This window comes from Sus scrofa, chromosome 7, assembly GCF_054392235.1.
Source record: "Sus scrofa isolate SSC_HxYL_T2T_F1_AM1 chromosome 7, Sscrofa_HxYL_maternal_Yorkshire_Landrace_v2.0, whole genome shotgun sequence".
NCBI classification, from domain to species: Eukaryota; Metazoa; Chordata; class Mammalia; order Artiodactyla; family Suidae; genus Sus; species Sus scrofa.
In genome coordinates this window covers 113,648,696-113,661,993 of record NC_139389.1, presented here as the reverse complement: position 1 = coordinate 113,661,993, position 13,298 = coordinate 113,648,696, and the positions used below count along the sequence as shown (strand labels likewise).

General features: G+C 40.5%; 1 protein-coding gene across 43 annotated transcripts in view; it reads right to left on the bottom strand.

Moving 5' to 3' along the window:
• The window catches only part of NRXN3 (neurexin 3), a 1,642,123-nt gene that overhangs the window by 201,079 nt on the left and 1,427,746 nt on the right, over positions 1–13,298 (bottom strand). For all 43 annotated transcript variants that reach the window (XR_014811220.1, XR_014811221.1, XR_014811222.1 and 40 more), the window contains one exon: positions 8,703–8,874. Coding sequence is in view for 37 of the 43 variants with exons in the window: in XM_084969910.1 (XP_084826036.1) it covers positions 8,703–8,874 (172 nt within the window). In the remaining 6 variants the exon portion in view is untranslated. The remainder of the gene's footprint in view (positions 1–8,702; positions 8,875–13,298) is intronic.

The window sequence follows — 13,298 nt, the reverse complement described above, 5'->3', positions numbered from 1 at the left end:
ATTTGACCCCAGCTTTGGAAACTCCATATGCCACGGGTACGACCCTAAAAAGACCAAAAAAAAAAAAAAAAAAAAAAAGAAATCCTTTTTCTTATATCCTTAAATAGGGCCTAGAATTGATCCTCAAATTTCTCATTACTTATTTCACCAAATCCCTAGACTATAATATATATAATATTTAACTTATGGTTAAATAAAAAATTATCATGCATCTTTTAATTAGTAAAAAATCCATCTTCTTTAAACCCCAAGATAGTCTACTAAAGATGAGAACATAAACCAGGATTGATAACTAAGGTGGGGCACCTTATAAAGTCCTATAGAATTTTTCAGGAAAATTATTGTTTTGCTCTACAACCCTCTAAACCAAAAGCACTGTCCTATTTACAAATGAGTTCTGGATAAATGTCCTTACTTACTATAATTACTATCATATTTTCATCATTATAACGAGCTCCTTTGTGTGCTGTTTAATTATTATTATTATTATTATTATTTTTGCTTTTTAGGGTCATACCCATAGCATATGGAGGTTCCCAGGCTAGGGGTCCAATAGGAGCTACAGCTGCCAGCTTATACCACAGCCACAGTAATGCCAGATCTGAGCAGCATCTGCGACCTACTCCTCAGCTCACAGCAAGGCCAGATCCCTAGCCCACCGAGCGAGGCCGGGGATCAAACCCACAACCTCATGGTTCCTGGTCAGATTCGTTACCACTGCACCATGATGGGAACTCCCTGCTATTTAATTATTTTTTAAGTAACCTTGAGTTATGTGTTAGCTTAATGTCACAGAAGTATATGTCACATGTCCACGTCCATGTGTCCATGCACTATGTGTCCACAGGTCCCTTGTCTCTATCAGAAATATTCTTCTCTTTTATAGGATGATTACATATATAGGTATATGTAAATATATGTAAGTGTATGATTTGCATACATATATGTACACGTCCTTGTCTTTTTGTCTTCTGGGTGGTTATGTTTAATTTCAGCCTTAGTCAGAAGCCCACCGTTTGCCTTGAAACTCTTATCAGCTTCTAAGAGATGTATACAGGGAGAAAATGGCTCTTGGTTTGACAGCAGTAATTGTATTTAACTTGTAAGATACAAGGCTATTTATCTGGTGGCTGGGAATTCACAGAAGAAAAAGGTTTTACTGATAAAACAAAAATTAAAGAAAAAAATACTAAGCACCCTCATGCCACTCTCCTGTTCTTCAAGCAAGACCATGAAACAGTAAAATGGACTTTCGTCTAATAAAGCTCTTCCTGCCTGGGCTTAGATATGGTGCTAGAAGGTAAAATGGGATCATGAAAGGAAAGAGGCACCAAGTTCCCAAAGGCCTAAGCGGTGATGGTGAGGAAGGCACGTTTCATAAATGCCCAGGGAGGTGCTGACTTTTAACTTGGCAGAAATGGAAGACTTGATAGAAAAACTGTGAATTGTCAAGACTTGGGGATAATACTAGAATTTCTGGGGCTTGCAAGAATTCTAGGGTAGTAAAGAGAATCCATGGAAGAAGCAGAGTGTGATTAAAAAAAAAAAAAAATGAAGCCCTCCACTCAGGTGGTCTTGGGCTGGAATACTAGAATTTCTACTTATCCTATGAGCCAAGCAAGGAACAGAGCTCTTGGAACTGTTCTTAATCTGTAAACTGGGGACAGAGCTAACACTGACCTCAAGGGGTGTATTCAGGATAAATAAGATACTGGAACATGAAGTAGGGAGTATGTAGTAAGTGCTCAGTTAAGAGCAGCCATCACCATCTGGATGAATTTGGTTGGAAGACGGTGGCATCCTCCATATTCCATGTCTCTGGGACAACAACCCCATGAACTGAGTGGAGTTATTATCCCAGTGACTGTGTGATGTCAAAATGTATTAGATGAGTTCAGAAGATATGTGAAGATAAAGACATTATTTTATTAATGGTATAAATCAAGATTTACATTATATAAAACAGAAGAAAATGAGACAGTATATTCCAGTTCTACACTATCCAGTACTAGCTACCAGCCTCATGGCATTCACCTGAGGATTAAATGAAAAAAAGTATTTAAATCCCTCAGTGCTTGGAACATAATAATTGCACAATAAAAGTATAATCTTCAGGGCTTCAGTCACATCAGTCACTCTGCAAGTGTGACTACACATGGTTAGTGGCTACCATACTGAGAAGCACCAGCACATAGTCTGAATGAAGGAAAAAAGAGGCATTTTTAGCTTTCTAAATATCAGTGATTCTGAAACCTAGCTGCAGAGAGAATCACCTTGGAAGCTTCCTAAAAATACTGATGCCTGGAACAGGGCTTCTCAAATTTGACTGTGCACACAATCACCTGGGGACCTTGTTAAAATGCAGATTCTGATTCAGTAGGTTTGGGTGGAGCCCAAGAGTCTGCCTTTTTTAAAGTTTTAATTTTTTTAATTTTAGGGCTACACATGTAGCATATGGAAGTTCCCAAGCCAGGGGTCAAATCAGAGCTACAGCTGTGGGCCACAGCCACAGCCACAGCCACAGCCGAGCCAGATCTGGGCCGTGTCTGCAACCTACATTGCAACTCATGGCAACGCCAGATCCTTAACCCACTGAGCAAGGCCAGGGATCCAACCCCTATCCTCATGGTTACTAGTCAGCTTCGTTACCACTGAGCCACAATGGGAACTCCAGATTCTGCATTTTTTTTTTTTTAGGGTCACACCTGTGGCATATGGAGGTTCCCAGGCAATGGGTCTAATCGAAGCTACAGCTGCCAGCCTACTCCAGAGCCACAGCAACACCAGATTGGAGCCAAAGCTCATGGCAACACTGGATCCTTTAACCCACTGAGCAAGGCCAGGGATCAAACTCGCAACCTCATGGTTCCTAGTCAGATTCATTTCCACTGCACCATGACAGGAACTCCCAGATTCTGCATTTTTAACAAGCGCTCAGATAGTACTTAAGTCACACCCCAGACCAATTAAATTAGATTACCTGGGACTGCGGCCTGAGCACTCACAGATTTTTAGAAGTTCTAAGAGAATTTCATTATCAGGTTAAAGAATACTGCTCCATGAAAAACAAACAAACAAACAAACAAACAAAAAACTACTGAAAAGATTTTTTTCAAGTTTTTTTTTTTTTTTTCCCCACCAAAGACCAACCCTAGCAAGTTGAAAGTCCCTTGGAAATAGAAACTCACTTACCTGTGAATCCTAATTCAGTCCCTGACAAACTGGGGAAAGTGACTATTTAGCAATGCAAATATTCAGCATGGTCTGGTTTAATTGATTGATATACATTACTAAACATCTGAAGGACTTATTTACAAGGGGGTTTTAAAATGTACTTCGCAATGTTGAAACACATTTATTAAGTGAGCCTCTCTCTAGTTGCTTCTGTATCCTTACAGTCTTGAAACCACACTCAAACATGGCTTTCCCCTTTGGTTCTATTTATACTTCTTGTTTCCTTTGCAGGACTTCACTATCTATTTTTTTTTTTTCCTCCAGTTGAACTGAAAGTAACACTAGTCCTGAACGGATGAATGAGCAGGTAGATGGTGCTTGTTTTAATGTGTGCTTCAAATCTGGCAAGGCCTCAAATGTGCGCAGGCAAAGACGAAAGAAAAGGAAAGAAAACCTCCTGGCTAGGAATTAATGAAAACCCAAGGCCTGAGAAATTTCAGTACTGTGTCAAGTACACAGATTTGTTTTTAACCCTTCAAAGTCTCAATAATCTAGGATGAATCATGAACAACAACAACAAAAAAACCTCTCTTATCCCCATGTATACTGTTAAACAACAAAAAGAGAGCACACATTCAAAATAAAATATGTTGGAGACTTTCTGTAACTTGGTAATCCCCCAATGGGGGCGGTTTTGTCCCCAGCAGACATTTAGCATCTGTGGAGGCATGCTACTGGCATCAAATGGAAATCAAGGATCCTGCTAGACATCCTACAATGCACGGGGAAGCCCTCACAGCAAAGAATTATCTAGCCCCTGATTTCAATTGTGCCAAGGCTGAGAAACCCTTCTAACTAAACTAGTCCAGGCAAGGACCTCTATTTGAGAAAACTTTACTGGCAAAAAAAAAAAATAAATAAAAACCTAATAACCTAGTGTCAGTATCAATAAAATTATGACTGAGAAATAGGAAAATGAGAAAAATGTGAGGTAGTACAATCTGAGGATGAGGATAGGCATCTCTGGTCTGCTCCTCAAGCTGTGTGACACTGTGTAAGTGATTTCGGCTCTCAGAGCCTCGACCAGGTCACCTCAATATGAGCACGGCGGTACTAATACCTACCTCACAGGAGGAAGGGAGGCTCAAATGTAGTGGTGCACATTGAAGGCACCCTGAGCATCAGGAAGCACTATAGCGATGGTTTTACTTTCAATCCTTAAGAGAAAAAGCTTTGTGGAGTTTGACGCACTCAACTGTAAAGAAAGAGTTTTCTAATCTAGCATCCTGGAAAGGGAGCTCATTGACATCCTTTTCATGTTCTGAGTTGGGTGGCCAAGCAGGACTGAAACACAGGTCATCAGTGGGCATTTTACTAATGGAGGAAAGGGAATCCAATCAAAAGCACTTCAACGAGCTCAGTCTGCGATGCCAAGAACAAAAGGAAAACAACTAAGACCCTGCTTTCCTCAGTACCACCTGCTATGGGAAGATGGAAAGTTTTAATTCCCAGGAAGCCTGGCTCTGATCTAAAAAGCCCCTTCCTGTACCATGTTCAGGGCTCTGCAAGCTTTGATGACATAACCAGCCACCTATTCACATCGGAGAGAGGATCTTTAACAATCCCAGTCAGCTCAGCCTCCCAGGGGATCTAGAGCTGAGGCTAAAATTATTTCCTCATGCTCAACTCACCTTTCACCTCCCCTCACTTGTCCTCACCACTGCATTGTGTCAAGACACCAATTAGAGGCTTTATAAGGAACATTTGTCAGTGCCTGGATGATAACTCCAGGCTGATTCTTCTTTTATTTCCCTCTCCTGTTCCTTAGCCTTTCTATTTTCAGGTTCAAAGAAAGAAGTTGCTTTTGAGTTCTATCTCCTAGAATTAAGTGATATAAGATTCTGATGGCTACAGAACTATTTTCATTTCGGATCCTTCCTGATTCACAAAAAGCCAGTGCTACCTGCCCTGGGCCCAGCTGGCTTCTAAGTATTTTCACAGTAGGATGTTTCAGTAGCGCCACATAAAATTCTATAAATGTCCATAAGAAGATTCTGGATTTGACCCATTCATCCCAGTGCACAGGGACCCGGTGAGCAGGAACAGTTTCCTGAGAGCATGCCCTCAGAATGAGATGATGTAAGTGAATATTCTATGGAAGCAATTCTGTATTTCCTTAACTGTTTCAACATTAGCTGTAGACAAGTAGCACACTGACCTCCTCTTGGTGGTTTCCAGACTCATCACTATCAGTATAACAGAAGGGCTTGGAAAAATGATACATTACTTTTGCAGAAACTGGGTCAAGATTGCCTGGCCAGGTGGCTTTGTTCTTTGATGCCTAGTAAGGGAGTATTTTGATCTTATGGTTTAAAAGAAATTAAACATTGCCAGGTTGCTCTAATGATGCTTTAAATTTAGTTAAATGGATCCTTTCTGTAGCACAGGGAAGCAGGTAGGCAAGAAAATAAAGTAACCAAAGCTGAAAAAGCAAGACAGCCTTAGGAAGTCTTAGTCTCACTAGAACATTGGACTTCCCATTGATGTTTTTTAATTTAGGCAATGATGTAAGGCAATAGCTCCTTTAAATACTCAATATTCTTTTCATTGCTTCATGGAAGCACATGGCCGTTGTTTTCAGGAGGGCAGCTTGGACTCATTAGAAACTAGTCTCTTAGCATATTCAAAAGAACTTTTGTTTTAAAAGAGGCTTTTCGACTCCACATCTCACAATAACCACCTTTGTATGGTTATTGGTATTGACCTTTGTAATATGACACTTTAAGAAAAGGAATAACTCTAGGATGACACAAGTAAGATACTCTTTTTTATCTATGCATTTTTCAAAATATCTTTCAATTTGCTCTGGGAGCAATATTGAAGATTGTGCTCAGCTGAGAAGAGGAGAAGCTGGTCCTAGTTCTGTCTCTCATTTACTATTCTCTCATGACCTTAGCAAAGACACAATATCTCCCTGAGTCTCACTTTAAATCTGGAATGGAGAATAAAAATACCTACCCTACCTAATTTACAGCTGTTTAATAGTCAAGATGAAGCAGTCTGTATGAGTATAATCCTCATAGCTAACATTCACTGAATATTGACTTAATTGACCCAGCATCACATTCAGTATTTTGCAAGCATTCCACTCAATATTCACTTCAATCCTGGAAAGTATTATCATCATCCCATTTTACAGACTAGGAAACAGAGATCCTGGAGCTTCAATATCTTGCCTAAGGTTTCAAACTGGGTCACCAAATAGGAAGAATAAGCACTTGGAGAATCAAGAAAGCAATGAGAATAAAAAATGAGAATGTGGGGAGAAAAAAAATCTGATACATTTTGAAAGCAGTACAGTGATCATCAGCAAAGAAAAGTCAGAACTGTTGGAAATTCTTACACTTATTTTATAGCTGTTGTATTCTGAATTATATGTAGGGACATGCACCAAATATTTTAGTACTTAAGGCATTTCAAGGTCTTAATCTAACATGCCTTGGAATTACAGCTAATGGCACCAAGATCCCAACACTAGCCAGTTGACTCCAAAGCCCATACTTATAACTGCTATACTGTATCATGTCCTATAATAATAATAATATATAGTATTGCTAAATAACAGTTACTAACAGTTACTAGTAATAATAGTTTTCAGTGGGAAGCAATGCCATTAAAGGAAAGTTTATTCTGTTTTGAAAACACGGGAAGAGACACATAATTTGAAACTAAAGTAAGAGATAGGCACACAGCAAGGGTCACTAGTTTTCTTACATATATGTGACTTTAAAATGACCATTAAAGAGCCTTCTCATTGCTGGTAGAAAACTCGTAGATTCTATATTGACTCAGGGCAGGTGGTTAATATCAATTTAGAATCTTTGAAATTTCTAATAGAAACACAGAAAACCCTATAGCAGCAGTAGCAGGGCCAGTGATAATATGCACTGAGAGGGACTGATTTTTCCTATGAACAAGTGAACAGCTTTTAAGATCTCAGATTATTTTGATTCCTCCCCCTCCCCATCTGCTAGAGTTTAAGCAAGAAGAATTAAAAAAAAAAAAAAGTCTATTAGTATCTAGTGAATTTGGAGAATGATGAACATTCACAGTAGCTGCTAACACCTCTGGCTCTCTTCAAAGGCTCAAAGATAAATGCATAAGGTCATTTTTGTGCCTTAATCTAAGAATTGCTAAGAGTCTGACAGGAGACTCCCAGTGAAGACTGAGCTGGGTATTTATGGAGACTGATGGTAGATAAATGAGTCGGGGGATGCTTCTTGCTTTAGTACTTGGGAGGTCTTGTCTACTTTTTGTGAATGCTCCCTTAATCTTTAAACAAGATACAGGAACATTCCGGCAAGTAGAGGAAACACTCAGTAGCACAATCACTTCTATTGGGCTTTTTGAGAAGAGTAATGCTGACTTAGGCAGGAAAAAATAATCACAGCCTTCAAATCATTCAACAACTTATCTGTTTCTCTAACATGTGATGACTATTAGCCAAACAACTCAAACTTCTGGGAATGTGCTTCCAGCTTCCTCACCTCTGTGCCCATCTCACTAGAAAGGACTTGAGAAGATAACAGTGAGAAAATGATGGACAGTTTGGAGTGTTGGGGATGGTTAAGACATGTAGCATCATGCCCACCTTAGTGAAAAGTTCAGTATTCTGAGCTATTTTACATCTTACAGGGAGCAAAGGCCTTTAACCAAAGTATTTTCCCTTCCATTCCTGGCACTTTTATGATCTGGGTTCAGGGCTCTTTCCCGGGAGAAGTGGGAGATGAGAGGGAAAGCTAAGGGATTATTTGAATGATCTTTTTGAAAGAAGGCAACCTTTCCTCCTGTTGCCCTTGATTTGGCCATCTGGCTCTGGGAGTTTCTTGGCGAATACTCCTTGACTATAAAATTTAAACAGATGATTAACCCCTCTTCCTCCCACACAAGCACACCTGCTATTAAAATGCCAACCAGGACCCATCGCTGAAAACCAAGGCAGACTAGTGTCAGAGAGAGGGGAGAAACTGACAAAGTCAGCAAACCGAATGAAATTCCACCCTTAGTTTTTCCCTCAGAGTTACTCTGACTTGATGTTCATCATCTCAACGTCCTTTCCCAGTCTTTTTGCCATCGCTGGCCATTTGCATGTTCAGCCACACCTGACTAAATGGCACCACAAAGTTTAGATCTGAAATGGACTATTCTGTGATGATGGGCATGGCTTATTTTAGAGATGGTGCCCCTTCCCTTTGCTGCTCTTCATTTGCAGTGCCCTGGAAAATCGAGAATCACTGTATTTGGTATGAGCCAGTCAGGTGTTATAAGTCAGATTGACAGAAAAGTGTTCAGTGCAATTAGTAAGTCTCCAGAAGCTCCCTAAAGTCCTAAAGAAATATCCTCCAAACATGAAAGTGTGCTTAATATTCAGTGTTTTAGTGACTTGGTGACAGTCATGAGGAAATCATGAGTTAGATGTCAGAAGGGGAGAACAAAGTGAACATGGTCATTGAGAGTAAAACATGTACCTGTGGGATAATGCTCATTCACTGGCCAGTTGTCCACCTGAAGTGTGGCATTGCCGCCATTCCTGGTGAAACGCACCACGTGGTATTTGCCATCATTTACAGGGGTTCTCTCCTCTTTGATGGAGATGTCAACGGTGCCAATGTTGAAGACAACTCCAATCTTGCCCTGTTCCTATAATAAAGAAACACAAAGGGTAGAGTTATCACCAAATACAAGGTTTTCTCCCTTTCGAGTTGATCCTCCAACTGACAATGAATCAGTAGGTACCCAGAGAGAGCTGTGAGCTTGAAGTTCATAACAAGATCCTATATTTCTCCACAGGCTTTCATCCTGAACATAAAAACCACCCAAATTGCTCTCAGAGGCTACATGGCACAGGTTACATCATTTGATTGCCCTCAACAGATATCAAAAGGTGGAACCACAGAACTACCTAACAAGTGAGTGGTGACATAGCAAGGTTCACTTCTGAATTAGGCCTGTTTTCTAGAAGAGGCTAATAAGACACTGAACTGTAAGTTATTTTGCAATTCAGATTTAGGATTAAAGAGGAAACAGGAGGATATCTGCACATTTGAGGGCAATCAAGGCCCAGGGGAGATGTACAGAATGGTTAGGGGCTAATATCACCGATGCCAGCACTGGGATTTACTCTAGGTGATACTTTCTGTAGGTGTAAAGCACGTAGGAAATGTACCTTCAGTGGACACGAGTGAAACTGAGCTGTGGTTTTCTGAGTCAGACGCTGCCACCCTTCCCCCTCTTGTAGCCCTATTCATAAGGTGAATCCAAAGGGGAGGTAATACTCAGTGCTATAGCTTTATGTTGTTACACAGCATAAAGAACCTCTGTGGCTCCAAATGGACTTCTAGGGGGGAGAACACAATGAATTCCAGAAGAGTAACACTGTGGCCATGAAGGTGATATTATGGTGATGGTGGTGGTGGTGACATCATTCACTTCCTGGGAAGCGCATAGAAACACTGAAATCTAAATAACAGTGCTATTGAAACTCTTCTCCTCCAATAACTGGTTATGACTAAGCATTGGAATTAGTATTCAGAATGAGAATAAAATGAAAGTAACCTCATTGATCAGATAGAATTAATCTCTTGCAACCTCTCTGACAGGTATCAGCATGCATGTGTCAGGGGGAATGGGCAAGGTGAGAAGAGAGACATCTTTCTCCATTTCTCTGTTGTCTGGCTTATTAGCTGAGCAGTCAGTTGGACTTTCAACACTAATAAAATGTAGTTGTGATTCTGATGTTCTACAAGACTGGGTCACATTTGTTCACATAGTCTCTGCTATCCTCTATTTCTTTATATTCAAGGAGAAGGAGAAAGAAGAGGATGAGGAAAGGAAGAAAGGATATGGGAAAAGAAGCCCAGTGTCTACATAAACCAAGATGTAGGAAAGATTTCACTGAATCTCAAATTAAGTAATTTGGTTCATTCCTTCCCTCCTTCATTCACTACATAAATACAGTATTTATTAAGTACTCACTCTGCTTGCAGTAAATAAATTAAGACTTCTGGTGAGGCTTTAGGCATTGGTTTCCATTTAGTTTGCTATACTTGACTTATTTTTCCAAAAGAGAGGCTTTCCTCATTTTGCCAATTTTCTTTTTAGCGTGTAAACATATCTTGTGCCCAATAAAAGAAAGAATACGTGCCCAGGCATCTTAATCTTTAAAAGGGGGAACTGAGGCCGCTCAACAGAGGCTGCTGTCAGCATTCAGGTATGCTGGTACAGGGTGGGTACCACTGCTTCCCTTGTGCCCTGAGAGCACAGCACACAGTATAAAATGATGTCTGTGATTCCCACAGTCTCTTCTCTAGCAAAAGTAATTCACATCTTCCCCAAATGGTGACTAAACACACCCATTTTCTTAAGTTTCTTGGAAAAAGGCTTTCTTAAATCCCTGTTTATTGTGACACTGTGTTCTCAGCTTTGTTTTTTTTTTCCCCCTGTCTCTGCATCTCTAGCACTAAACAAAGCACTTACTATTAAAACACAAGGCATGGAAAAGTGAAACTGATGATGGGTTCTTTTGTATCTTTCATGCCCATAATTCATAATATGATATCCACTTTATTCTTTTTCTTTAGTGCTCTGGGATTTCAGAAATAACAATATGGCTTTTCTGCTTTCTCTTAAAGAGTTGCCATTCACCTGTTCACTCGTAAAGGGATGTGTGCATGCGTGTGTGTGTGTGTGTTGGTACCTAGTCACCTTCATGCCTATATAAGCAAGGCTCTGATAACCTGATTATAACCATTTCAGCAGAATGGAAGGACCAGAGGAGTTAAGAAACCATGACTGCGGACACCGTTACTCCTCTGCCTACCCCACAAACTCAGGCTATTTATTGCACTGCTGTTCTTCAGTGAGAAACCACTGTATAAATCTTGAATGCATGGAAAGGGCTGCTGGTGATTCAATTCACCTGAGTCACTAATTAATCATGGCTGAGAAGAGTGTTGAGGGGAGAGAGGAGACCTTTACACCATCTTCTGCCACTTTTCAGCAGAAGTGGCAAAGTACAGTCCTAGCTCACTGAGTAGGCTGATCAGCGAGATATATTCTTGGGAAGCTTTTCTGTAAGATCCATAATAGATTCAGGAAAAGAAAAGATTTAATCTCTTCCAGAATAAATATTCGGTCCTTATCTTAGGCGCCACACATTTACCATTGCAATCACATTTCGGAGAGATCATCTTAATCCTGCTAGCACGTTGCCAGTGTCAGTGGAGACCCTTGCCCAGATGTTTCATTGTACTTCCCACAGTGGTAAATGTGGCTGTGCTAGACCTCAGATGTGGTCTCTTCACTTGCAGTAATAAGATTTCATTACTGCAACCTACTTGCCATTTGTCATGGGACCACAGTGGCATTATAATCTGTGGCTAACTGCTTTGTTTCAGTTCATTTATGAGCCTTGTGGCCAATACCCATACAGTTGCCCAGGCTTGAATTCATCACGCTCAGCTGCCATGAAAATAAACTCTGCTGGCTCAGGTGTCCGAGAAGATGTGAGGGATTAAAAAGTATTGGTTTTGGAGTCAGCTGTGACTAACCTTGAGCAAGTTACTTAACTTTTCTGAACATACTCCTTCATAATATATGATGGGGCCAGGATACCAGCTCTCCATACTTTGGAGGGCTGTTAGAAGGCTGAAATGATATGATTAATATGACAGGACTTTATAAATAATAAACTATCCCAAACATATAAGGGATGCGAGATCAGAGGGAACTATTCAATCACTTGGTCATTTAAAACACTGGAAAAGTTAAATGACTTGACATAAATATGGGTTTTAGCAAATCCTGGTTCAAACAATGCCTCTGACTCTCAAAGCTGTATGACCTTGGGCAGGTTTCTTCAGTAAAGGGATGCATGGAGGAAAGAAGGCAAATTGTGGTGAAGATCTTAGGAGGACACAGAAGTGTGAAGCACCTGGCACACAGCTCTGCAACCTTCAGGCCCTCAATCAATGTCAGTCCCCTTTTCACGTTCTACCCCTCCCCCCCTCATTAGTGTGGTTGAAAGGAATGGCACAACCCAAGGACTGGTTTGCTTGGCAACACTGTCATTGAGAAATATTGTAAAAAAATACATGTAAATTTGAGTACATAGAACACTAAAAAACAACATTTACATGGTTGATTTCCTGCCACAATTTGGTCGTTGTTCTCTCCACATTCCTTGGTGCCTTTTTATAAGCCTCTCCAAAGTGTAGCTGTAAAAACAGCATGACTATAAATTTTAATAACTCCACACCCTTCACCACTAAAGTTGCTACCAAGGCAATCACTTCAATCTATGTTCTTCCTTGATATTAAAAACAAAGACAAGTGGTAAATCAGAAGACATTATGAAAGAATCCTCAAGCACATTCAGGAAAAAAAAAAAAAAAAGGTACAGAAAACATCTGTCTTTAAATAGCCAGTAAGTCATTCTTCATCAATAATGACTGTTTATGAGCCCACCTGGTTCTTCAAATTGGTTGGGCTCCAGCTTTCTGATCCTCCATCAGCCAAATTACAGTTACTGCTCTGTATGGGACCTAAGAGATGCTACCAACACCAGGGTCATCAGGAGCAGAAATGCACAGGGGCAAGCACAAAACTCAGGGATAAAGATCTCCCTGAAGGCGATCTCTTCATTAGCTCCAGAGGGCCCCAGGGAAAAGCAGGATACACCATCTACGATTTTAGAAAAATGCAGCTGATAGAAGCAGAGCTGAAGCTCTCAAAAGTAGGCCAGGGCAATATGCAAAGAAAGCTGTTCTCAGTATCAACTTCTGGCTTCCCACAGAACTTGAGAATTCAGTGCTAGGCCATCAGATGAGAACAACATGTACACGATCCTTCTTGGTGCCAAACACTCTCAGGTCTGCTACACCCATTTCAAAGTCTGGGTTATAGGAAATACAGCGATCAGGGGCACAGTTTATCTTATGTTTATAGTTCTCTTCCATTACAGGATCACAGTAAAAGAGAACTTCTGCTTTGGGGACAACCAGTGATATATAGGGCCAATGGACTAGCATGATCAATGACTTGGGCGTTGCTCCTGAGCCCCCTCC